The sequence below is a fragment of the Arvicanthis niloticus genome, chromosome 6, assembly GCF_011762505.2.
Source record: "Arvicanthis niloticus isolate mArvNil1 chromosome 6, mArvNil1.pat.X, whole genome shotgun sequence".
In the NCBI taxonomy this organism is placed as follows: Eukaryota; Metazoa; Chordata; class Mammalia; order Rodentia; family Muridae; genus Arvicanthis; species Arvicanthis niloticus.
The window spans coordinates 67,637,833-67,664,427 of record NC_047663.1 but is presented as its reverse complement, the minus strand read 5'-3'; the positions used below and the strand labels follow the sequence as shown (position 1 = coordinate 67,664,427).

At 42.5% G+C, this 26,595-nt stretch overlaps 1 protein-coding gene across 4 annotated transcripts in view; it reads left to right on the top strand.

Moving 5' to 3' along the window:
* The first annotated feature begins 5,811 nt into the window (after nt 1–5,811).
* The window catches only part of Kif3a (kinesin family member 3A), a 34,292-nt gene continuing 13,508 nt past the window's right edge, over nt 5,812–26,595 (top strand). For 3 of the 4 annotated variants that reach the window (XM_076936852.1, XM_076936853.1, XM_034504917.2), the window contains exons 1-10: nt 5,812–5,974; nt 8,906–9,179; nt 16,546–16,690; nt 16,802–16,886; nt 17,421–17,526; nt 20,185–20,324; nt 20,662–20,859; nt 21,122–21,296; nt 23,705–23,800; nt 25,157–25,228. In XM_076936852.1, the coding sequence (XP_076792967.1) occupies nt 5,969–5,974; nt 8,906–9,179; nt 16,546–16,690; nt 16,802–16,886; nt 17,421–17,526; nt 20,185–20,324; nt 20,662–20,859; nt 21,122–21,296; nt 23,705–23,800; nt 25,157–25,228 (1,297 nt within the window). In that variant the 5' untranslated portion in view covers nt 5,812–5,968. The remainder of the gene's footprint in view (nt 5,975–8,905; nt 9,180–16,545; nt 16,691–16,801; nt 16,887–17,420; nt 17,527–20,184; nt 20,325–20,661; nt 20,860–21,121; nt 21,297–23,704; nt 23,801–25,156; nt 25,229–26,595) is intronic. The other variant, XM_034504920.2, reaches the window with a different exon arrangement.

The window sequence follows — 26,595 nt, the reverse complement described above, 5'->3', positions numbered from 1 at the left end:
ACCTCTGACTGTCCTAGAACTCACTATGTAGGCTAGACTGGCCTCAGACTCACAAAAACATGCCTTCCTCTGCCTCCCCAGTGACAGGATTAAAGTCTTGCACCACCTTGCCCAGATCCCAGATGATATATTTTTTTTAAAAGATTTATTTATTGTATGTATGTGAGTACACTGTTGCTGTCTTCAGACACACCAGAAGAGAGCATCAGATTACATTACAGATGGTTATCAGCCACCATGTAGTTGCTGGGAATTGAACTCAGGACTTCTGTGAGAGCAGCTGGTGCTCTTAACTACTGAGCCATTTCTCCAGCCCTGACCCCAGGATATTTTAAAATGTATTTTTATTACATTTCCTCACTTACTTGTGAATATGTGTACGTGACCCCATGAGTACTAGCATGGGCCACCATGTGCGTCTAGAAGTCAGAAGACAACTTTTGGGAGTCAGTTCTCTCCTCTGTATGGGTCCCAGGGATCAAACTCAGATTGTCTGACTTGGCACCAAGTATCTTTATGTGCTAACTCATCTTGTCCACCTAGATCAAATGATTTTTAAAAGAAAGTAAGGGGCTGGAGAGATGGCTCAGAGGTTAAGAGCACTGACTGTTCTTCTAGAAGTTCTGAGTTCAATTCCCAGCAACCACATGGTGGCTCCCAACCATCTGTAATGGGATCTGATGCCCTCTTCTGGTTTGTCTGAAGACAGCAACAATGTAATTATATATATATAATAAATAAATCTTTGAAAGAAAGAAAGAAAGTGAAAAGAGATGGCCTAGTGGTTAAGAGCACTGGCTGTTCTTTCAGGAGACTTTGTTTTCCAGCACCCACAGGGTAGCTGACAACTATCAGTTCCAGGGGATTTGAGGCCTTCTTCTGATCTCCAAAGGCACATGCTGTGCATATACATACACAGGAAAAACACTCATACACATGAAAAAAAAAGTTGAAAAAACCTACTTTCATAATTAAAAGGAAAAAAAAAGTCAGCACTATATATCAAGGAAAATTCTGCTGGTTTTCTTGAGACAGGGTCTCCCTCTCTAGCTAGCCCTTGCTGTCCTGAATCTCCTTCTGGAATCCAGGATCATTCTTGAACTCACAAACGATCCTCCTGCTTCAGTCTCCTGAATATTGGGATTGCATGTATGAGCCGTCGCGTCCAGCTAAAGCTCTCTGTAGCTGTGTCCATTAGCTCCTATCTACAAGCACAGAAGCCTTGCCTGCTAAGATGAAATCATATCCGGGGTGTTGGATGAAATGGGGAGGCCAACCGGGGCTGACTCAGACAAACCCAAAGGGAGAATGGAGAGGCAAAGGGATGGCTGTGGCTTTTACTCTGCGAGGTGGAAAATCAAAGAAGGGTTTGGGGCAGGAAAAAGATCTGCTTCATGATTTAACACCATCCCCATAGGTCCTGGGCTGAAAATACAGTCCTTTCTCCACGTGTGTGGGAGACCGGATCCAGGGTCCTCCCAGGCCCAAATATGTGCCTGCTGAGTCTCTCTTCTCCTAGGCTGAGCTTTTTCAAAACCTACTTTCATAAGGGTTCTTGAATGCTTTGGCCTCCCTTCCAGCCCACCACCCACCAGAGGTAGTGGAAAGGAAAGAATAACAGGACAAAGGGGGATGTGAACCTGTTCAGAAATAGTTCTTTGGGGGTGATTCCAGTCTTCTTTGTGAGCATCTCAGTGTAGCTCAGATCACACGAATCAGCAGCAGTAGCTCGATCCATTTCCAAACACCATTCATGAATCAGCAATGGCAGTTCGAGCCAGAAGAGAATGGTAAGGCTCTCTGCCAATCAGCCTGAGTCTGCAAAAGCAGCAAGAAGCCTCCAGATATCACAAGAAGTTCTTTGGTGCATTTCTCTCTATGAAGTCATGACAAGCAAGATCAGTGAAGAAGGCGAGGCAAACCAATGCCACAGTGTCTTCAGTGAAGACCAGCATCAGCAAAGCCCAACGAAGACCAGCAAAGAGTAGCAAGGCAAACCAATACCAGAGCATTGCCCACTGTCTGCTGGGTTATATTTATACCCTTTTCAAACATCACGTGTCTTCTCAAGTGTCTGCTCCAACAAAACATCACATGCCCTTTCACCAGGCAGCTCCCAGAAAAATGCTACATGTCTGTTCTCAGCAAAACATTTTCTCATGTGTCTGAGTCAGCAAAGCATCCTCTCATAAGACAGTTTCCAGAAAAACATTGCATGACACAACTTAGTCTCTAAAGAAACCAGAAATTTCCAATTCATCCCCTGCTCCACTTTTTCTCCTGCTTTCTCCTGTTTTGTTTTTAATTATTATTTTATATGTCTAAATGTTTTGTCTGCATGTGCATCATATGCAGGCCTGGTGCCCGTGGAAGCGAGAAGAGAGAATTGGATCCCTTGGAACTGGAGTTCCAAACAGTGTGCGTCACCATGTGGTGATGAGAATTGAAGCTAGGAACTCTGGGAGAGCAGTCAGTGCTCTTACCCACTGAGTTGTCTCTCCAGCCCCTCATTATTATTTTTTTTGTTTGTTTTGCTTTTTGTTTTTGTTTGAGATGGGTCTTACTGTGCAGCTCTGACCTGGAACTCACTATACACACCAGGCTTGAACTCATAGATCTACCTGTCTCTACCTCTCCTGAGTGCTGGGTTTACTACACCTGACCTCCTTTATCACCTGGATCTCAGACGGTCTCAAACATAGCATGTAGCTCAGGTTGACCTTGAGTTTCCGATTCTCCTGCCTCTGCCCATTTGTTCCAGCTTTATGTGGCACTTAGAATCTAGGAACCCAGGGATTCAGGCTTACTAGGCAAGGACTCAACCAAGGCACAGCTGTTGCCCCTCAAGGATGTTGTTATGGAAACCGGCTCTGAGAATGGCCATGCACTGGAGAGTTTCACTCTAAGGCAGATTTTTTGGGCTGTGTTGAAGGATTGGGTATGGTGTAGAAGAAAGAGACTGGGGTTTGAGCGGAGCAATTGTCAGAATTCTGCTTCTATTTGTTGAGATGAGGAAGCCCAGACGGAGCCTTTCTGTACATATGTGACAGGGATAGTGTGGAGGGAGGCAAAGAGGACTAGGCAACGGGATTCCAACTTCGACACAATAAACTTAAAATGTCTATTATGCACCCAAGTGGACTGAAACTCAGGAGAGGTTGGGAGCAGGAGGTGGATCATTGGTTCTCTTGGGCCAGGTTTTGTGCTAGGTTGTGGTGAGACAGATGAGACTCTGGGCTTACTCCAGAGAAGCTCTCTTTCTACTGGTGGTACAGGAAATAAATTAACAAGCAAGGTCATTTTGAAATTCTGCTCACCATGTGGGACATGATGTGAGATGGCCACTTTTTTTTTTTTTTTTTTTACTTTTATAGTCGTATAGTATTAATAATTTGATTTTTACACAACTAAAAACCTTTAGATTAGTAGAAGGTATTTGAATGTAAAGCAATACACTCAAAATGGATGAATTCCATCCTTTCAGCAAACATTTAAGTACTATTTCAGAGATGTAACATAAGAGGAAAAAAACATCTAAAGTGTCTAGCCTCAAGAGGCTTGTGGTGGCCTCTGTATCTCCGTGTAGTACAGCATGATGTAACATAAAATGCATTCAAATGCAGGATTATACAAAGTAAGATAGGGATAGCTAGGAATCTACTTTTAATAAGGGTTCAACGTCTCCTGAGGTGTCTGAAGACAGCTACAGTGAACTCACATACATAAAATAAATAAATAAATCTAAAAAAACTTTAGTGGCCAGCAAGATTGTTCAGTGGGTAGAGGTGCTTGCACTGAACCTGACTGTCTTAGCCTCATCAGTGAGATCCACACAGGGAAAGAAGAGACTCCTAAAAGGTGTTCCCTGACCTTCACACATAAGCCATGGCACATGAGTATGGAGCGTACACTTACATAAGTAAGCATAAAACTGTAATGAAAGGATAGGGGATTGTCACTAGCAATAGCTCTGCGATGGTGGTCCACATGATCATAAGAAATGGGTATTTTACCTTTTCCTACTCAGCATCTCTGAGAAATAATACAGAACATTTGACTAATATTCAAGACCAACTGGGTGATGTATTGAAGAGGAACTTTTAAAAGAAGACTTTTTAAAGAATTAAGTATATGTGTGTCCCTGTGAGTGTGAGTGGGTATATGCATGTGAGTACAATTCCCACAGAGATCAGAAGAGGTCATAGGATTCTCCTAGAGCTGGAGTTGTGAATGCCTGATCTGGGTGCTGGGACCCTAAGTCCTGCCCTCTGCAAGAGCAGTATGTGCTCTTAACTGCTGAGCCATCTCTCCAGCCCCCAAACTAACATTTTGAATATTAACACAAAATATACTTTATAATTATTTGCAACTTAAACTCTCCTATAACTTCTGGGTGTGATGAAGATGCCTTTGATGCCAGCACTGGTGAGTCAAAGGATCACTGTGAGTTTAAGGTCAGCCTGGTCTATCCAGTCAGACCCCCTTCCCCCACAAGACAAACCAAAACCAAAACAAACTCTCCCATAACTGAGAAATCCAAACCAGCTCTGTTGAGCAAATGGCTGTCTAGATGGAGCTTCCACTTTGAGCTAGTTTCTGGGCTGGACACTGTTGGGTCTCAAACTCCCAACAAATGGCTGAGGTGCCTTTTTCACATATTAAAGCAGAGTTGGCTGCCATGTTCTCCCAGCATCCCCCATTCCCTACCTGTTACAAGGTTTGGCAAGCACACTCCACCACCAGTAGCCCAGCTGCTCTGGGCTCTTCCCTATATAACCCAGCCATTTTGACTATGCTAGTCCTTTTTACTTATATTATTATTATTATTATTATTATTATTTTGGTTTTTTGAGACAGGGTTTCTCTGTGTAGCCCTGGCTGTCCTGGAACTCACTCTGTAGACCAGGCTGGCCTCGAACTCAGAAATCCACCTGCCTCTGCCTCCCAAGTGCTGGGATTAAAGGCGTGTGCCACCACTGGCCGGCTTTTTTTTTTTTTTTTAAACCCTTTACCTTTCTGGCGTGTTGATCTCCTTGCTCTCCTCTCTCCCCTCAACACTCTCCTCATATGGCTGGTTCAGGGTCCTGTTCACTTTGGACTCTCCCAGATGCCTCTGTCTCTGCCTCTAGCTATAATCTCCCTTTTATGTACAATAAACCTTCTCTACCATACTTAGGAGCAATCCTCTCTCACTTTCTCCTCTCTCTCTCTCTCTCTCTCTCTCTCTCTCTCTGTCTCTCTTCCCCTTTTCTTTTTCTTCTTTCTAAATTCAGATACCCCAGGACAGAAATAAATTTATGTCCTTCAAAGAACTCAGTTTTAAACAAGAACGTGATCATTGTGCATCATGCCTGAGGCCTGAGGTACAATCCTTGCACAATCCCCCAAACAAAAGTCCTCTCCTGTCTACTGGAGCACTCAGTTTAATGGTTGAGGAATGCACAGATGCATACACACAAACAGACAAAGTTCATGTATTACAACTTTTTATTCAAAGTCTCAAACCGTTGGTGCAGGCAGATAGTAAACAGAATCCAACCTCTGGTATTCCTCATAAAATAAGGATTCATCAGAATCTGATGCTCTATTGTCCACTGTTGTTTTTAATATTGCCAGCGCCAGAAGCTCCTGGCAATCTGAACGGGTCAGATGTCCCGGTGGCCTCAACATGAACCAGCTTTACAGAGCAGAGGAATGGCAGCAATCTGCAGGAGTTGCCCCAGCCTGGCGTCCATGGAGATGGACGCGGAAAGCCCTTGCGCATGCGTGCTTCAAGAGCCGAGGAGACCCGAGATTGGGCGGGGCGAGCTCAGAGAGCGCCTGCGCACTGTGCTCTGTCGCTGTGTGAGCCGCAGTCTCTGGAGCGTTAAGGTGTTTCGATCGCTTGTGGCCAACCTCGCCCCCAAACCTGGTGTTGTTGGGCTGCATCCGGAGCGGGGACGTTGGCGGAGCACCGGACGCGGCCACCATGCCGGTGAGGATGGCCAGTTGGCCACGGGGGTTTCGGCTCATCGTGGCGGCCCTGCTCGGGGGCGCGGCCGTTGCCATAGAAGCGCGCGGCGGGCGGGGCAGGGCGGCCGGGCCGCGAGGCCTTGGAGGGGAAGGGCGGTGGGGTGGCGGGGCTGGGGTCCAAGGCGTATCGGGGGCCGCCCGGGACCCGCCCTGTCGCCCCGAAACGCGCTGCATCTTGCAGGGCCGGCTCTGCCAGACAGAAAAGCACCGCGCGGGCAGCGGGTGCTTGGTGGCTGCGCGTGGCTACCATGGTCTTGCAGATGCTCGCGACCCTAGAGTCCACTCTCTGGCCCCCTACTTCCCTGGGTATAAGCTGTCATTCCGAGCGGGCACCTTAGTTTATGGTGCAAAATGTAACCCGTAGGTGTCTTCGTGCGAGTACGCGGTGGCGATTTGGTTACCTCCTAGGATTTCACGGATTGTTATCGTGCCATAATAAGGGGGTGGTTGTAAGTTTCACTGGCGAAGACTTGAGCCATGGTAGGTTATTTATCGGTTACAGGGCCTCCGACGATTATTTACATTGTCTGGGCCCTTAGTTCCTACACAATTAAACTTTCCTTCTTGGGGTTTTTATAAAGGCGAAATAAATTAACACACAGGACACTTGAAGGACAGGGCTTGACATTTAGCACAGAATGCTCAGTGTTTGCTTATATTTATTGCTTTCAGGGTATTCATTCAATAAATATTGGGCACTAGCCGTATATATGTTACCTATGTGGGTGGTGAGGTTGGTTGAGTAAAACTTGCCAGGTATTTTTAATTTAATTTTTATTTTATGTGTATGAGTGTTTGCATGCATATATTGTGGACCACGTGCTAGGGGAAGGAAGAAGAGGGCATGGGACTATTTGGAACTGGAGTTAGAAGCAGTGGTAAGCTGCCATGTGTGTGCTGGAAATTCAGCCCAGGTCCTCTGCAAGAGTAGTAAGTGCTCTTAACCACTGACCCATCTTTCCAGCCTCATGTACTAAGATTTTGACTTTGGAGAAGAGAAGCTTGCCTTTTGAGGCAGAAGCGAAAATCATATACATTAACAGAGAAAAGACAGCCTTAATAAACGAAGTGGGTAATTGGCAAAAGGCAGAAATAGAACCTGGTTAATTGGAAAATGTTTCTATAAAGGAATGCTGACCTACAGATATGAGATCTACTTTTGTTTTCAAAAGACTTAAATTGCTATATTTTTGAAATTTCTCAGTTTTAGCAGCTGATTAAAATACCTAAAAATGCTTTTGAGCCAGCTGGGCAACATTTTGAAAGGTTGAGGGTGGAGGATTTAGAGCTTAAGGCTGGCCAGTCAGTGGTGGTGCCTTTAAACCCTGCACTGGGGAGGCAGGGGCTCACAGATCTCTGTGAGTTCCAGGCCAGCCTGGTCTATGGAGTAACAGGAGAGCCAAGGCTACACATAGAAATCCTGTCTCAAGTTCAAAGCTATCCTTGGTTTCATAATGAGTTTAGGTTGTCCTGTGCTTCATGAGACCCAGTATCAAAACAAAACAAAATACTTTGAGGCAAATAAAATAATTTTATGGACTGAATTCAGACCCTTGATTCCTTGTTTGGATCTCAGATGAATATACAATGGTAGACATCAGTCCAGGAGCAAACCAGAGTAAAATTGTATCCTTTCAAAGCTGTAAATGACCTCTCTCTCTCTCTCTCTCTCTCTCTCTCTCTCTCTCTCTCTCTCTCTCTCCCTCCCTCCCCCCCTCTCTCTCTCCCTCCCTCCCTCCCCCCCCCCTCTCTCACACACACACACAGAGAATCTATTAAATAAAAAAAGCATTTGACCTAGTCAGAGAAGTGTTCCCATAGGAAGTGGCTGCTGAGCTGAAAATTGAAGGATAAAATAGATGTTAGCTAAGTGAAGAAGGGCATGAGGAATGTTCTAGGCAGAAGGACTCCAGGAAAGCCCTCAGTGAAGAGAAGAGCAGCAAACTCTGCTGAGAGGGGAAGAGTGTCTGGTGAAGCCCAGAGGCTTTTTTGAACCACCGTAACATTTTTTGGCTTGTCATCTGGGGAAATTTTTACATTGGAGAACAATGTGATTTGATTTGTGTTTACACCATTGTGTAAAAGAACAGACAGAAGGGCAGTTTAATTAGATTCAGGAGCGTACATAATTAAGAGACTCATGCAGGGCCCAGGTTACCTAGCCTAGGGACGGTGAAGGCCGAACTTGAGAGAATCATGACAGTAATAGGATTGGACTTAGTTCCTTTTTCATGTAAAATTTTGAAAATCAAAACTTTATATAAACGTTCATAAGACATTTTTCTCTGTATGTCATTGGCCTTCTCTGTCCTTAACTTGTCTTGTGTAGAGAGGTAAGCCATGTATGGAGGTATCACATGGTAAAAATTTTACAAATGCATTCTAGGAAATGAAACTGGATGTCGTTGATGAGAGCAAAGGACCTCAAGTTTTACTGGTTTGTTTTGAGACAGGGTCTCACTGTATTTATTGCCTCTGCCTCCTGGAGTTCTGGGATCAAAGGTGTGCAACACAGCACCCGGCTTGACCTCATACATTCTTAATAAAGCTTGCCAACCATGTTCACGTGTGTTTTTTTGCAGGCAGGAACTTGAGAGGATGTTGTATCCTGTTGATCTAATGTCATGTATGCTAGTTCATTTTCTGCATTCAAAGCATTTGCTACAGGCTGTAAATTAGAATTTTCTCTCCCCTCTTTTTTATTGCAAAAGAAACAGTCTCCTTTGTATCCTGATAAACTCTTTGTGTATATGTAGAGTTCTTTAATTATATTTAACAGAGACTTGTGACGTCTTAGCACATTCAGGGTGCTGAGGTGGAAAAGTCTTTTCCAACTATATTTAGGGCAAAATGAATGTTCTTTTTCATTCCTTGTAAATACTGTCTCCACCAGATCAATAAATCTGAGAAGCCGGAAAGCTGTGATAACGTGAAGGTGGTTGTTAGGTGCCGGCCTCTCAATGAGAGAGAGAAAGCCATGTGCTATAGACAGGCCGTCAGCGTGGATGAAATGAGGGGCACTATCACCGTCCATAAGACCGACTCCTCCAACGAACCTCCGAAGACATTTACTTTTGATACGGTTTTTGGACCAGAAAGTAAACAACTTGATGTATATAACTTAACTGCAAGACCAATTATTGATTCTGTTCTGGAAGGCTACAATGGTGAGTAACTATGCAGCACGCGCGCGCTTTTTATTGTTGTATAAGTAATGCCCAGTAAAATAGGCAGTTTACGTATCACAACTACAGCTTGATGAGTCTTGGTAACAGATGGTTGTGAGGCCTCCCCCAGGTCCTGTGTAGGACGCCAGTGTCATCGCCAGCACTCCTTCCCTCCCCTTTTGCAGCCCCCACCTGCATCCATTGACCTGGCATCACGGCACAGTAGTTTTGTCCTTTTGAAAATTCATTTAGATGACATCATAAAATGCCATCTTGTTATTTTCAAAGATTTCTGTTTATCTTATGTGTAGGAGCATATTGCCTTCATGTATGTCTGTGCTTGCTCTACATGCTGACAGTGCTCATGGAAGTCAAAAGAGGGTGGGCAGGCCTGGGACTGGTGAGCCACCATGTAGGTGCTGAGACTCTAACCTGGGACCTCAGGAGAGCAGTCAGTGCTCTTGAGCCACCTCTCCAGCCCATAAAATGCTGCCTTTTAAAAAGCGCTTTTCTTTCTTTTTGTGTAGTGTTTTGAATTTTACCTGTCTTTATATATTATCAGTAACTTTGTGACTTAAGAAAAAAAGATTTATTTATTTTTATTTATGTGTATGAGTGAGTGTTTGCCATGTGCATGCCTGGTGCCCTCAGAGGCCACAAGAGGGCTTTGGGTTGTGAGCCACCATGTGAGTTTGTTCTAGTAACTGTATCTAGGTCTTCTAGAAGAGCTTAAAGGGCTTTTCATTGCAGAGCCATCTCTCTAGCCCCTACCTACTTTATTTTATTTTATTTTGGATGGTTGGTTTTGTTTTGTTTTTTGTTTTTTGTTTTTTTTTTAAGATGGTTTCTCTCTGTAGCTCTGGCTGTCTTCTGTAGACCCGGCTGACCTCAAGAGATCTTCCTGTCTTCCTGCCTCTGCCTCTCTAGTGCTCGGATTAAAGGCTTATGCCATCACACCTTGTAGCACCCGTGCGTGTGTGTGTGTGTGTGTGTGTGTGTGTGTGTGTGTGTGTGAACTGCTGAGTTGTGCTGCTTTATTGAGACAGGGTTTCATATCTCCCAGGTTGACCTTAAACTTGTTAGTAGTTGAGGCTAGCCTTGAACTCTTGAACTTCTTTTTGCTTCTCTAGCCTCCACCTCTGAATTGCATTCCATTGTATGTAACACACTACCCTTTTACTAGGTGATTGAAGTCTAGATTTTTTTTTTTGTTAGATTAAATAATGCTGCTGTATGCCTTTGTAAAGATGTAAAGTTTGTCTTGGATAGCCTTAGATAGCTACCTAGAAACTGTATTGTCAAATGGGAATTGTGTGTGTGTGTGTGTCTGTCTGTCTGTCTGTCTGTCTCTCTCTCTCTCTCTCCAGTTGCTCTAGCATTGTGCTTTTGATCTCAGCACTTGGGAGCAAAGGCAGGCAGATCTCTGAGTATGAGGCCAGCCTGGTCTGCAAATCAGGTTCTAGGAGAGCCAGGACTACACAGAAGAACCTTCTCTGGGGTGGAGTGAGGGGTGGTGGAGTAGGAAAAATCCACAAAACAACAAAAGAAGTTCCTTCTTTTGGTATTGAAGTGGCTTTTGTGGGGTGGGGGTTGTCAAAATCAGTTGACCTAAATGTGCACATGCTTACTTTTGGTAGGCTTGTTCTGGTTCATGTCCAGTCCGCCTTGGTAGCTGTAGCTTGGTAGTGCTGTTGAAGTTAGGTAGCAGCTATGAGGTAAAAACCATTCTCCACCTTGGCTGGCTTTTTTGTCTGTCTGTTTCCATGGTTGGTTTTGCCCTTTGTGTTTTCATTTAGATTTTATAACCACCTTAGTAGTTTCCATAAAATACCTTTGGGATATTGATCACAATTGTGTTTAAATCATCTATTGACAGTATTGCATCTTATGTTTCATTAACATGACTATGTGTTGCTCACTTAAACTCTTTCACTTCTTTTAATAGTTTTTATATTCTTTTTGCTTTTATTTATTTATTTATTTTTTTATTTATTTATTTTTTGGCTTTTAGAGACAGGGTTTCCCTGTGTAGCCCTGGCTGTCCTGGAACTCACTCTGTAGACCTGGCTGGCCTTGAACTCAGAAATCCGCCTGCCTCTGCCTCCCAAGTGCTGGGATTAAAGGCATGTGCCCGGCTACATTATTCTTATGAATTTAAGAAACTACTTATGTGAGGACATGTGTGCCAAGGCATTCATATAGCAATCAGAAGACAACTTGGGGGAGTTATTCTTGCCTTCCACCATGGAGATTCCTGGAATCAAACTCAGGTGTCAGGTTTGGTGGCAAGTGTCTTACCTACTTAGCCATCTCTCTTGTCAACTTCTTGGCATTTTGTTGTGAATAGAATTTTTTGCATAATTTTGTATTGGAATTAAGGATTGTTAGTAATATACAGAAATATATTTGATTTTAAGTAGTTTTTTATTAAGTTAAAATTTAAGTGACATAAGTCCACTCATCATTCACAGTGTAGGATTAATATGTTTTTAGTGGATCACAGGGTGCAAACTGTCACCACTCCCTGTTGTTAGACTGTTTCCAGCAACCCACGAGGGAATCTGGATCCAGGTTTCAGCCACTTCAGTCCGCTCAACGCCACTACTCTGCTGGAGTTTCCTGACCTGACATTTCATAACAGAGGCTCACATTCTACATGGTCTTTTATCTGGCTTCTTTGATTAAGCACATTGTTTTCTGTGTTCATTCTTATTGTACAGTGTTTCAGTATTCATTCATGTCATCACCAAATAGTATTCCCTTGTATAGATACTTTTTGTTTGTACATTCATCTGTTGAACATTTGGGCTGTTGTTACTTTCTAGCTAACTATTAGGAGTAATGTTGTTTAGCATATTTTTGTACAAGCTTTTAACTTTTCTGAACAAACACATCTAGGAGTGGAGTTGCTGAGTCATGGGGTTACTTTCTTTGACCTTCTGAAGACCTGCCAAAGTGTATTTCATAGTAACATGGACATTCATATTCCTCCCAGCAATGTGAGGGGTCCAGTTTCCCCGTGCCCTTGCCGCATCTGTTACTGTCATTTTGGTATCGTCATCCTGATGGCACAAAGTGCTGTCTCGTATCAACCTTGTATTCTGCAACCTTGCTAAACTTAATAATACTTGTCACATTTTAGTGTTTGCCCCTGGGTTAGGGGCTGGAGTTCAAAATCTAGACCTTTATGTTTTAAAAAAATTCTCTAGGATTTTCTACATGCATAATTATATTGTCTGCCGGTAAAGACAGTTTTTACTTTGCTTTGTAGTCTTTTGCCTTTAATTTACTTTTGTTGCCTGAAGCCCTGGCCAGAAAATTCACTAAATGTAGAGCATTTGGAGAGAGTGGACATTGTTATCTTGCTCCTGAGCTGATTGGTGAAGCTTGTGTTAGCTGTAGGTTCCCCACACACATTCTCCACCAGACTGAGGAAGCACCTCTCTTCTGGTTCAGTTTGTCCACAGGTATTTGTTTTGCTTATCTGACTGTCTTTTCTTTCTTGCAGGAATGTAATATTATATATTTTCAAATGTAGTTTTGTTCTTTTGAAGTTTGTCACTAGGTTTTTATAAGTGAAGTCAGCTTTGTCACTTAGTCATGAATTATTGTTCTTTTCAAATATTGTTACATTTGATTTGCCACATTTTTATTTAAAATTTTTGTGTTCATGAGGGATTTAAAACACAGTTTTCTGGAAATATCTTTTTCTAGTTTGAATATCAGGATAATGCTAGTTTGTTTTCTTTCTTTCTCTTTTGGTTTTTTGAGACAGGGTTTCTCTGTGTCATTTCTCTTTTGATCTGTCTCTGTTTTATTTTCTGTTTGTTTGTTGGAAACAGGGACTTTACCTCCATTTACTGGCTGTCCTGGAACTTGCTCTGTAGACCAGACTGACCTCGAACTCAGAGAGATCCACCTGCCTAGCATCTGCATGCTGGAATTAAAGGCAACAGTTGTCATTTTAAAAAGTGTTTCTCTGTTCTCTAAGCTCCAATAACCTTTTTCATCCCTTCATGGTGATCTGAGTCTTTCTTTGTTTCCCTGGCTAGGTTGACTGGAGGTTTATACTTTGGGTATTTTTCACTTTTCCTGTGTTGTCTCATATTTTCTGTCCTGTGGTGTTTTTTGTTTGTTTGTTTGTTTGTTTTTGTTGTTGTTGTTGTTGTACTGATTTTAGTTGCTTCTTTTTTTCTGGCTTTGGATTTGCTCTTCCTGTTCTATTTTCTGTTTGTTTATTTGAAATGGACTCTATGTAGCCCAGGCTGTACTAGAACTTGCAATGTAGACCAACTTGGCCTAGAACTCAGAGATTCTTCTGCCTTCCAAGTGTTAGGATTAAAGGCATGTGTTACTACTATGCCTAGCCTCTGTTTTCTTAAGGTGTGAACTGGGGTCAGTGTTTGGCGACTTTTCATCCTTCTGATAGAGGAGTTTAGTGATGTACCCGGTTCCCACCCACTCACTGCTTCAGTGTCATCTAAAAGACTTTGACATACAGACCATGTTTTCACTTAATACCCATTTCAGAGTGTTTTCTATCTTACTTTGTGTGGCGGGGGCACACACATGTTTATGTATTTGTGCCCTCATGTGTGCCAGTGTGCATGCATGTGTATTATGCACACGTGTTTGAAGACCAGAGGTCAACCTTGAGTTCTTCAGGAGGTTCTTCCATGGTTTCTGAGACTGAGAACTGGGCAGGCTATCTAATGAGCCTGGGGTCCTCTGTCCACACCTGCCTAGCACTTGAATCCAAGCACATGCCCCACCTCTGGCTTTATGTTGTGATTGAACTCAGGTCTGCTTGCCTGTGTGGCAAGCACTTTACCAGTTGAACCATTCATCCCATCCCTTGATCGATTCTTTGATACTCTACCTATGTGTGTCATTTAGATATTTTGAGGGTTTTCCAGCGGTCTTTTTTAGATTCTTGTCCAGTTTTCATTTTAGCTAGCAAACATACTTCATGTGATTAGAGTCTAGCGAGGTTTATGGAGACTTGTTTTCTTTCCTGGAATATAATTTATTATTAAATGCTTTGTGTACATTTGAGAAGGTTATGTGTTCTGCTGTTGAGGCAGAGGTGTTAACCTCTTTTAGTCAGTTGGTTTGCTGGGATGTTCAGCTCTTCTATCAATTATTGAGAAATCTCTGAGTACATTTTCTGAATTTGCCTTTAAAAAATTTTTTTTTTAATTTATTTTATGTGTGTACCAGAAGAGGGCATCAGATCCTATTTCAGATGGTTGTGAACCACCATGTAGTTGCTAGGAATAGAACTCAGGACCTGTGGAAGAGCAGCCAGGGCTCTTAACTGCTGAGCCATCTCTCCAGCCCCACCCACTCCCCCTTATTTTAGCTAGTGTTTCACTATGTAGGGCAATTTGGAAGAGATAATACTTAGGAATGATGTAACACAGTGCAATCCATTCTTCATTACTAAAATGTTATTTTGGTGTAATGTTTAGGATTCTCAAGGGTAGTTACTAATTGTTACCTGTTTTAAATAGTGTTAGCTAGGTTCAGTGATGCATGCCTATACAAGCTACGTGGAAGGCCAAGGTAGGAGGATCACCTAAGCCAAGAGTTCAAGATTAGCCTGGGAAGCATAGCAAGACCCAACGTCAAGAAATAACTATAGACTGTATTTTTAGAGCAGTTTTAGGTTCATAGCAAAGTCAACAGCAAAGTATAGACAACTCTGATGGACTCCAGTGCTGTGTGTGCAGAGCCTCCTCAGTGTGGCTGTCCCCATCAGAGCCAAATGCACTGAAGCCAGTGTGCTGGCATGGCTATACCGTCATCTCCCGGAACCTGTCATTCACATTCAGGTTCACTCTGCAGAGTCCGGGCCAACTGCTCCAGCTCCCTAACTTGCTGTGTCTCCACAGTGTCCTGGCACTTGGAGCCACAGTGATCTGGAGGCTGCAGCTCTGACAGGACAATCATGCTGTTTCACTGTGAGCTGGTGTGATCAGGGTCCTGTGAATCTCTGCTTTCTGTGGGTCCACCCTCCATTTTCATCTCTTTCTCCCATCCTGGCTGCTCCAGTTCCTAGGAGTCTCTGCTCTCCTCACCACCTTCTGGTTCTTGCACTTTTTGAATTTTAGTGTAAGCTCACCTCCTGTGAAGAGAATTTCCTGACCTTTGTCTTCTTCCTTCCCAGCCACTCCTGCCAGGATTATGTCTGTACTTCTGTCTAGATTTGTTTTTCTACCATAAGACCAGAGTTTGTATTCACCCTATTTGTCACTTTGTCCTTGGTGCCTAGCCTATGTCATGCTTAGATGTGTGTGGAGAAGACTTGTTAAATGGGTCGGTACATTAAGAAGTGTAAGTCATAACCGGTTGCCTATAATAATTATGGCTTTTCTAGTTAATAGTATTCACAACTGTTACTTTAGACAGTTTCTTTTAAAATACTGAGTTATTTTAGGATTCAAAAGAGGAAAATACCATTTTACCCATATTCTCAACCAGGCTTGATTCTTACTGTTGATGTGTAGAGCAAGTCGTCTCACTCGTGTTTTAATCTAAGGCAGATGGTTAAGGAGTTCCAGGTACGATGGACTCAGACAGATGCTTCTGCTCTGACGTCTGCGCTATAGTCTTCTGTGTTTTACTGCCTCCAGTCTAATGACCCCTTCCAACTTAATTTCTTAGAACTAACTGCAGTGTGAATTTTATTTTATTTTCTGTTTTTTTTTCTTTTCTTTTTCTTTTTTTCTTTTTCTTTTTCTTTCTTTCTTTTTTTCTTTTTCTCTTTCTTTCTTTTTTTCTTTTTCTTTTTTTTTTTTGAGGCAGGATTTCACTGTGTAGTCTTGGCTGGCCTGTAACTCACTATGTAGACCAATCTGGCCTCAAAATCCCAGAAATCCATTTGCCTGTTTAAAATCTGTTGGGATTAAAGGCATGTACCACCATGCCTAGCCAGTGTAAGAATTTTGCATTTAGGGTTTAGGATACTTTTTAAAGATTATTAGGAGTGTTTTGTTGATCATGGTGCTTTAACAATACTTTGCTTATTTGTCATAACACCTGTTGTACATGTTGATACTAAAGGTCAAACATATACTAGAATATGTTTTTGTTTAATTTTTTTTAAGATAGGATCTTACTATGTAGCCCAGAGTCTTACTATGTAGCCCCAGCTTCCCTGGAATGTCCCATATAGCCCAAGCTGCCCTCAAACTTGCAGTGACCTCCACCTCTTCTTTTCTACTGTTGGCATTATAAATGTGTACCATTGTGCTCAGGTATATGAAGTTTTAATTCAGGGAATATGTTACATAACAACATCAAAAGGCTTAGTTTTAAGATTTGTCAGACTCTGGAAGTAACAGACGGTCTGCACCATTCTCAGGGACCATCTTTGCATATGGACAGACTGGGACAGGCAAGACTTTCACCATGGAAGGTGTCCGCGCAGTGCCAGGGCTCAGAGGGGTTATCCCCAACTCCTTTGCTCACATATTCGGTCACATCGCAAAGGCAGAGGGCGACACAAGGTGAGACTGCTTCTGTTTCCTAACATTAAGAGGTTCTAACCAGAAAGACCTAGAGGCATGGAAATGACAACCACCTTTCAGACACTGACTGTTCCACCGTTGTCCTTACAGGTTTTTGGTTCGAGTGTCGTACTTGGAGATATATAATGAGGAAGTTCGAGACCTTTTGGGTAAAGATCAGACACAGAGGTTAGAGGTAAGGATGGAATTAGAGTTAAAATAAAAAATGAGAATAGACTGCCTGCCAAATTAAGGCTCTTTTTCTACAAAAGGTACTTTTAAAAAACCACTTTCATATGTCATGTCTTACAAGTGCACACCAGTTTGAGCATAAGTCACTGGAGCGTGGCTGCTGCGTCAGGTGGGAACTTTGATAGATACTCTGTTCCTTTCACTAGCTTGTCCCCAATACATTCCCAAGTGCTCAGCAGGCAAAGGGGCTTGCCCCTGAACCTGAGCAACTGAGCTTGATCCCTGAGACCACATGGTAGAAGGAGAGAACCATGAGTTACTTTCTAAGACTGTCCTGAATTTTCTTCATGGCCCCATCACAAATAGCTTAGTGTGCAGGATTCCTTTGTATATTGTTATGCTTTGTCACCTCTGTGAGTGCAGGCATGGTTCATGACTATACTCTACCTAGTACCTTCCCGTGTGCAGGCAGTGGATACTCTGAGTAACTCTTAACGCTTACTGTTATAAAGTCTTAGGCATGACTTTTGTGTTTTAGGTTAAGGAAAGGCCTGACGTGGGAGTATATATCAAAGATTTATCTGCGTATGTCGTTAACAACGCTGACGACATGGATCGAATCATGACTCTAGGCCACAAAAACCGTAAGTGGGTGGTGTCGCCGTGATGGTGTATCTGTCTGAGTACTGGTTGAGAAGCAGATAAGATAGATGGCTTTGCCCATAGAAGTTGAAGTTTTAGTCTTTTATTTATTTTATTATTATTAGTTGTTGGTTTGGCTTTGTTTTTTGGGACAGGGTTTCTCTGTGTAGCCTTGTCTATCTTGGATCTTGCTCTGTAGGCTGGTCTCGAACTCACCTAGATCCACCTGCTTCAGCTTCCTGAGTGCTGGGATTAAAGGCATGCACCATTTTATGTGTATGTTGTTTTGCCTGAATGTATGTAAGTGCACCATATGCATATAGTGCCCTCAGAGGCCAGAAGAGGGCATCAGACCTCCTGGAATTGGAGTTAACAGACAATTGTGATCAGTCATGTGGGTTCTGGGAACCAAATCCAAGTCTGCTGGAAGAAATCAACACTCTGTAACTGCAGAGTCATTTCTCCAGCCTCTTTGTTTGTTTATCTGTTTGTTTGTTGAGACAGGCTTTCTCTATATATCCTTGGCTGTTTAGTTGGCCTCAAACTCACAGAGATCCTCCTGCCTTTACCTTCCAAGTGCTGGTATTAAACACATATACTGGGGCTGGAGAGATGGCTCAGTGGTTAAGAACACTGACTGCTCTTCAGAGGTCCTGAGTTCAATTCCCAGCAACCACATGATGACTCACAACCATCTATAATAGGATCTGATGCCCTCTTCTGGTGTGTCTGAAGACATTGACAATGTATTCACATACATGAAATAAATAAATAAATAAATATTAAACAAAACAAAAGAAAACTTCACATATACCACAAAGACCAACTCTCTAGAACTCTTAATAGTGCCAGTCTTTGAGACAGGCTTTCTCTATATATTGGCTGTTTGGTTGGCCTCGATCTCACAGAGCTCCTCCTGCCTTTACCTTCCAAGTGCTGGTATTAAAAGCAGTTTTGCTAGTTAAAATCTTTTCGTTTTTGTTTTGCTTTGGTTTTTTTTTTTTTTTTTCAAGACACGTATCTCTGTGTAAACCAAGCTGGCCTCAAACTCAGAGATCCCCTGCCTCTGCCTGTGAATGCTGGGATTAAAGGCAGGCACCCGCCATCCCCACTACTGGACAAGTTAAAGTTGTGGTTACATTTTGGTTGAACACTTAGCGAGTAGGAGGGGCTTCTACTGTATGCTTTGGGAATGATCGCTCAGTCTTCACTAAAGTCCATGGCAATTTGGGAGCAAGACTTAGTTTAAACACCATCTCTAAGGTAATATAGTTGCCAAGTGGTAGTAAACCTAAGCTCTTAGTCTGAATTAGCCAGAATCTATACAGCTTCACTTCTGTTAAAAAGAAAAGCAAAATTAAATCACATTTTCACTTTCTAGTAATTGTTTTAGATTTTTCTTCTAGAGAAGAAACGTCTTACCAGGTATGATGGCTTATACCTTTAAGTGTTTAGGAGGTAGAGGCAGGGGAATCTCTGAGTTTGAAGCCAGTCTTGTCTACATAGGAGTTTTAGGCCAGACAGAGCTATCTTGCCCAGGCTAGCCTCAAATTTGTAATCCTCCTGCCTCAGCCTCCTGTATACTAGGATTACAAGAATGAACCTCCACCCTGTTTTAGGATGTGTTAAAATGTTTTTGTTTTTAGATACAGTCTCACCCATAACCCTGACTGGCCTGGAACTTGATATGTAGATGAAGCAGGTTCACAGAGTTGTACCTGCTTTTGCCTCCTGAGCATTGGGATTCAGGGCATGTGTCATTGTGCTCACCTCTCAGTCTTGTGTAAAGTTGCTGTGGTGTTGCTGTCTTTCTGTGTTAATGGATGTGGATCCACCTCATGTGTTCAGTGGCTGTGTAGTAACTTAGCTCTCCCACGGTAGATTGACAGCCTTGTGCCGGGTCTTTCTGGTACTCACTGTTTCAAACAGTGTTGCGCTGATTCTTCCAATGTGTGTGTAAGTCACTCTGTAGTTTGGAGTCTCAGACATAATTCCCTAAGGAGGCTTGAGTCATCAGCAGGCTTCTTTTTGTTGTTGTTGTGAACACGTTTTTGTTTGTTTGCTTGTTTTTTGTGTGGTGTAATCTTTTCTTTTTTCCAAGAGAGAGAAGGTCTTGCTATGTTGCTGAGGTGGCCTGGGTCACCTGAGTTGACACGCCCTCCTGCCGTAGTCTCCCAAGTAAACACCACTATGTTCAGCTTCAGAGACAGTTACAATCTTTAGATAGTAGTAGTATTTTGGAGTGATGTTCAGAATTTTATGCTGTGATTGTGTTATAATGTGAGTACATCACAGCTTCTTTGGTTATAGTGTGAATTATAAAAGAAGTATATAGTGGCCAAACACAACCTGTGGGTAATAATTAGACATAGTCACTGGCTTTGACTGTGCTGACACCAAGCATTTTAAATGTTCTGGGCATTTAATTAGTTAAGCTACTCTCTGGGCTGAGGCTAGCTCAGTTGGTACATTGCTTACTTAGCACGCATAAAGCCTTTGTTCAACCCTCAGCACTGCATAAAATAAGCATGGTGGTAGTCAAAGAGGCAGAGGTAGGAGACCAGAGATTAAGGATTACCTGGGCTACAGCACACCCTGTCTAAACGAAGTAAACATAAGGCATTGTGTCAAATCTTACGGTTTTCTTTTCTTTGTTAAAGGTTCTGTTGGTGCGACTAACATGAACGAGCACAGCTCCCGATCCCACGCCATCTTTACAATCACTATAGAGTGCAGCGAGAAAGGCGTGGATGGAAACATGCATGTCAGGATGGGGAAGCTCCACCTTGTAGATCTCGCTGTAAGTCCCAGATGCTACTTAAGAACGTCTCTGGGGTCCATTTGCCTGTTAATAAAAATTAACTCAGAGGTATGGATACATGGATTCAAAGTGCTTATTATTATGGGATATCTGAAAGTGGATAAAGTATCATAATGTCACCCAGTGTCAACATCTGTCAGCTCCTGGCCAGGCTTTTTTTGTCTATTCTTACTCACTTCTTCCCTCTTTATTTTGAAGTGAATTTCAGATGTCATATGAGATATTTTAAATTACTTTAAAAAAAAAAAAAAACAGACTAGAAAAAGCACATTCTGATTTAAAAAAATTAGCTCAATTTTTGTCTGTTTATTGCTAGGGGTCAGAAAGACAAGCAAAAACTGGGGCCACAGGACAGCGCCTCAAGGAAGCTACCAAAATCAACCTTTCATTGTCCACCCTGGGCAACGTCATTTCTGCCTTGGTGGACGGAAAAAGCACTCACGTGCCATATCGGAACTCTAAACTGACCCGTCTCCTGCAGGATTCCTTAGGCGGGAACTCAAAAACCATGATGGTAAGCTGGCAGTCATGGCGGTGAGTTCACAAAAGGTGGAATTAAGATTCTAATTAATGCCTGTAATTGATGTGAGTGGCACTTTACAGATCAGCCTCTCTTCTTTGTGTAATGCACTATGTAATTGCCCATGCTTGTATCATGTCCATACGTGTATGATTGATACCAATTTAAAGAAGGCCAGATTGCATGTGTGCTTTGGGCATGTTCTGGTAACAGTGGTGTTAGAAATGTAGAATGATTTATGTTTCTAATTCAACAGTGTGCAAATATTGGGCCAGCAGATTATAATTATGATGAAACCATCAGTACTTTGCGGTATGCCAACCGTGCCAAGAACATTAAAAACAAAGCTAGAATTAATGAAGACCCAAAGGATGCTCTGCTTCGCCAGTTTCAGAAAGAAATAGAAGAGTTGAAGAAAAAGCTTGAGGAAGGTAACTTCTCACAAAGATCACTGTCAGCTGAGGCATGCTGGGACCACAGCATTTGCTTCTTGTCAGGCAATAGTCTCTAACATTGATATTTAAAGTACCTGTGTGTGTGTTGGACATGTGTGTGTGCAAGCACCCATGGGCCACAGTGTATTTGGGTCAGAGAACACCTGTGGGAGTCACTACCCTCCTTGCACTCTGATTCTAGGACTCAAATTCATGTCAGGCTTGCATGGCAAATATTCTCCCTGATGAGCCATTTGTTGGCTCCTAACATTGATATCTAAAAGTAATATTTCTGAGGATTTATGTCTGCTAAGAAAATATTTCTAGGATAAAGTCCCAAGTGATGATGGTGAGGAGCTTCCCGGTAGCTTCTGGACACTCCCACACTGTGCACAAGAGCTCTGACTGGTATTAGCTCCCTGTAGACCCAGCCTTTAGAGTCTTGGGGAAACCCAGAGGTGCCAACCTATCACACATGTATCTAGAGAAAAGCCAGATGCTGAGAAAAAGCAGGAGCGAGCTGCCTCACAGATAACGGAAGTGGCCATCTGTAAATGGCCACTAGGTGGCATTTATAGCCAGTTTGTTCTGAGATACTTCACTCCCCAGTTAGTGCTGAGCACATGCCTTTATTTTGATGATTCATTTATTTTTTTACATCTTTATATGATAACATATACATGACAAAAGTTGACACTTGACTTTGCTAGGCACCGCACATAAGGAACAAAACTGCATTATCTGTGCTTCTGTGTTCAGCTTACTCACAGTATAAGGGCTTCAGGGCTCTTCTGTGCTATGCCTTGTTAGGCTTTCTTTCTAGCTTCCATCACTAGGATTCCATCCTGCTTCCATGCTCTTCTGTGTGTCTCTTCCTCTATTCGGGGTGAGTTGCTGTACTGAATGGTGTGACTGTGCACATGGGCTACATACATGGTCAAGTACTTGTGAGATGGTGCTGGCACATACCCAGAGGCAGTCGTCAGGCATATTGTTTGTGACAGGCTTCACTTTATTGTGTCCTTCTGACCCCGTGCTCTTTTTTATGATCTGTTTAATAGAATGGTCATAAACGATAAAATGTAGGCAAAAGCATGAGATGGATAATTTATAAACTTACTTTAAAATAATTTGAGGCTTGTGGAAGTTCATATATTATGGAGAGTTTCCATCTGCCCGTGCATGATATTATTCACAGCAGAGTCTTGTTACTGAGCCCAGAAAATACTGGTTCAGAACTACTCACCAACCTGCAGACTACCCAGACTTTGCCAGTTTCCCTTCTAATGAGACCTGTGTGAACTGACAGTTTGTGACTGTTCACTTGATCTTTTTGATACAGTCTCACTTAGAGGCACAGTCTAGCCTCAGTCCACTGGCATTCTTTCTTGCAGCTTCCAAAGACTTGTGACTCTTTAAAAACATAACTGTCAGGGGGCTGGAGAGACGGCTCAGTGGCTAAGAGCACTGACTGCTCTTCCACAGGGTCTGCTTTTTATTTCTAGCCCACACAGTGGCTGACAGCCATCTGTAAACACTCATACATAACATTTTAAATAAAGGTAGAAATCTTAAGCAGAAAACACTCCCCCAAATGATCACAATTTTATTTCTTAAATTTTTTTAGAGTATTATTTTTTGAGGTTTATTTATTTATTTTATGTGTATGAGTACACTGTGGCTGTCTTCAGACACACCAGAAGAGGGCATCAAATCTCATTACGGATGGTTGTTCGCAACCATGTAGGAATTGAACTCAGGTCCTCTGGAAGAGCAGTCAGTGTTCTTAACCACTGAGCCATCTCTCCAGCTCACGATGAAGATTTTAAAAAGCAAATGCTAGTGCGTGATCCTTGTGTATGTTTAAAGCTATATCCACAATGGATCAGATTTTAACTTTTCAGGACTGTAAAAATAAAATTTCTAGCTAGACATGAAGGTACACACCTTTAATCCCAGCACTCAGGAGACAGATACAGGTGGAGTGTTTTGAGTCCCAGGCCAGTCAGCTACATAGTGAGGTCCTGTCTCAATAATTTTTTCTTAAAAAGTAAAATAAAATGTATGTGTATATAGTGTGTGTTGCATGTGATCTGTGCATGTGCTTAGGCTTAGAGACGAGAGGACAGTGCATGTGTTGTTCCTCTTGGTGGGACGAAGGGAAGATGGGATCTCTCAGCGGCCTGGAACTCACCAAGTCGGCTAGGCTAGCTTGTCAGCAAACTCCAGGAATCCTGCAGTCTCTAAGTTTAAACATCAGATATACTATCCAGAACATTTAAATGGATTTTCAGTTTGTATTTGGTGCAACAAAAACTTAATGAAGAGAACAGATATAGGCATTTTCTAAAGAGCCAATAATGACTGGTAACAGACTAAAAGTCATTGTTAAATTTCTGTCCAAGGGGAAGAAGTGTCAGGATCTGACATCAGTGGGTCAGAGGAAGATGACGAGGAGGGTGAACTTGGAGAAGATGGAGAAAAAAGGAAAAAGAGAAGGGGTAAGTTCTGCTCATGCTCTAACCAGTTGGAACTGGCTAGAGCTGCTCCCTGATGGCTCAGTGTCCACTTTGTATTTGCTGTTTTTAATTAAGGTAGTGGTCCCAGCAGGGAGTGCATGCTACCTGTGGCTAAACCTTGTAAACTTTGTTGTTTATCTTGCTGACCTAGAGTGCCATATCATAGCTTGTAAAACTTTAAGTTGTAAAACTGTGTTGGTAGACACACGGTCATGCAGTTTTACATCTGTTAGTTACCTATCTGCTTTTGAGATTAAGACAATTTGGGATTTCTTTTCAAGTGATGTTAGTTTTTAAAAGCCATTTGCAGGAGCTAAATTTGAATGGGGGTTACAGGTTTTCATTGAATTCCTTTCTTTGTGACCTCTGTGTTGTTCTTACCCTTTAAACCTGTGGTGTCAAGGCTGCAGGCGGCACATAGAAAAGGGTCATTTCAGACTCAGACCTCTCCTCAGTCACTGCAGGCTGCTGCACGTTCATAGTTAACCAGTCTTGTTGAAAACAGACCCTCACTGCTTAGTGGGAACCCCAAATCAAAACTGAAGATTCCATTCAGTCAAAACACAGAAAAAGCACCATTGTAGGGCAGAAGTTGGCAGACTCCAGTATGCTGGGCAAATCCACGTGAAGGTGCTTTTGTAAACAAGTGTTTCACAGCAGCCATGCTCATTTGTTTACATGTGGTCTCTGGCTCTCTCACACTAAAGCATGTGGCCTGGCTGTGTGGCCTTTTGCAAAAACCATCAGCTGTCCCTGACTTTCATAGCTAGTTTGTTTTCTGACCTGAAAGCAGATAGTAGACTTACTGAAAGTAAATTTTATGTAGAAAAAAAGTGCCATTGTTTAATATATTAAGAGAAGCCTCACATTTTTCGGTGAGCCTCATCAATTATACTCTGAAGCTTTAAACGTAAGTCACCAGCTTGATGTCTTGAGCGGAAGTGGGGAGTTGGAGACAGTGCTGTCTGTGATGAGGAACAGCTTATTTTTATAACGGGAATTGTGTGACTTTATGGTTTAAAGCTGTTTCTCTTTCTTAGCAGCTTAAATAGGCTTGCCTGTCACAAACTGACATTTTTGTCATTTCAACCCTCTGAATAATTATGCTTTAGATGAGTCGTGGGGTGTGCCACTACTGCAGATCTTTAAAGAAACGCATGGCTTTGTGGGGAGAGTTGAGTGGTGGGGCTCCCTAGTTTCAAGCTGGAGCAAGTCGCGCTTGAATGTGAAGCTTTAGTGTCCTCTGAGTTCCTCCTGCAGAACTCGGGTTTTCTCTGTGTACTTGTTCAATCTTGTTCCTCTCTCTGGTTGCCGTGGGCTCGTTTCTTTGTCTTCCAGGCAGTAGCAGCAGCAGTAGCTCAGACTCCACATGTTCTGTCATAGAGAAGCCCCTGGATGAGTTCTTGCCTCGTGAGTGGCGGCCCTCACCTTTTCTAACAGAGCTCTGGCTTCTCCATCACTCATGGGCTTCATTTGGGAGATGCTGCCCCACTCCCTGTCATGACTGGTCCATGTTGGGCTCCCAGTAGAACAAGCATGTGACCCCTACCCTGCCATGGCTTCAGTTAACTGTGAAACATAGGCCAGAGCCTATGTTTGAGACAGTGGAAGAGAGAATCATGCTTTTGCCGCTGAGATAATGTAAAGAGAGCTAGTAAGCTGTGTGACAGGGTAATTCTCAAGGTTCTTTCTTATGTCTCGTTCTACACTTTAAATTATGATCAGTGTCAAAGACATGAACAAAAAATCTTGAATCTTTAAAGCACAAATTAAAGTTTGTTGGTGCAGCAGCACGTGTTGTAACAAGCCATACATGTTCCACGTAAAGAGAGGAGTGAAGCCTGAGGCAGGTAGAGAAGACTGAGTAGTGTTTCATCCCCACCGGATGCTTCCCCTGCTACCTTACCGGGTCAGTTTTAAGACTCTGAGATGTGATTAGAAAACTCAGTCACACAGAGCTCATGAACTCTGTCTAGACTTACTTCAGACTTAGATTTTTTTTTGTAAACCATTAAGTTGAAAAGCATTATTTAATTTTGTCTATTTCTACTTTCAGAAGAAAATGGAAGCCATGCCTGCTTCCCCCCAGCTCGCAGCTTGCTGTCTCTTAAAGCATTATCTGTATCCTTACCTTCCCCAGACTAATGACAGAAACCATTGCTTTTAGCTTTACTAGGGAATATCTCAAGAATCTCAAGACACTGTCTGTGACACTGTTGAAGCAAGTTACCAGAACAGCTGACCTCACCGGATAATTTATAAAATAGAAGGCATTGTTCAGACATCAAATAGAAACACAGTTTATTATTATAAACTGTGAAGTTAGAGAAAAATATCTGAGCAGGAAGCATTGTTCTTTAATTTTCTGTTCTAAAACTTACCATTCTTAGAGAGTAGTTACATGAAAGTAGGTTGTGAAATGAGTTGTGCCTTATTCAATTCAAGACCTTTTTTTTCCAATTCAAGAAGCTTTAATTGCTGTTTGCATACTTAACACTTACTTTCTGTTGTTGTAACATGGATGTGTTGGGGAGTGGAGAGATGATCGTCCCAGCATGTGGTTGCTGTGTGTAGCTTGTGTGTATGTTCCCTCCCATTAAAAGATACAAATGGCCGTTCAATGTCCCTTGCTTGAATCATCAGTTGTCATTTACTCCTCTAGTCATTATTTACCCAGAACACTTTACCCACAGGCTGAATGTAAGTTTGCTACTCTACAGGTGCACTTCATTTTATGTAATTAGAGCTGCTTACAATTCAAGTTGGAAAATACAATA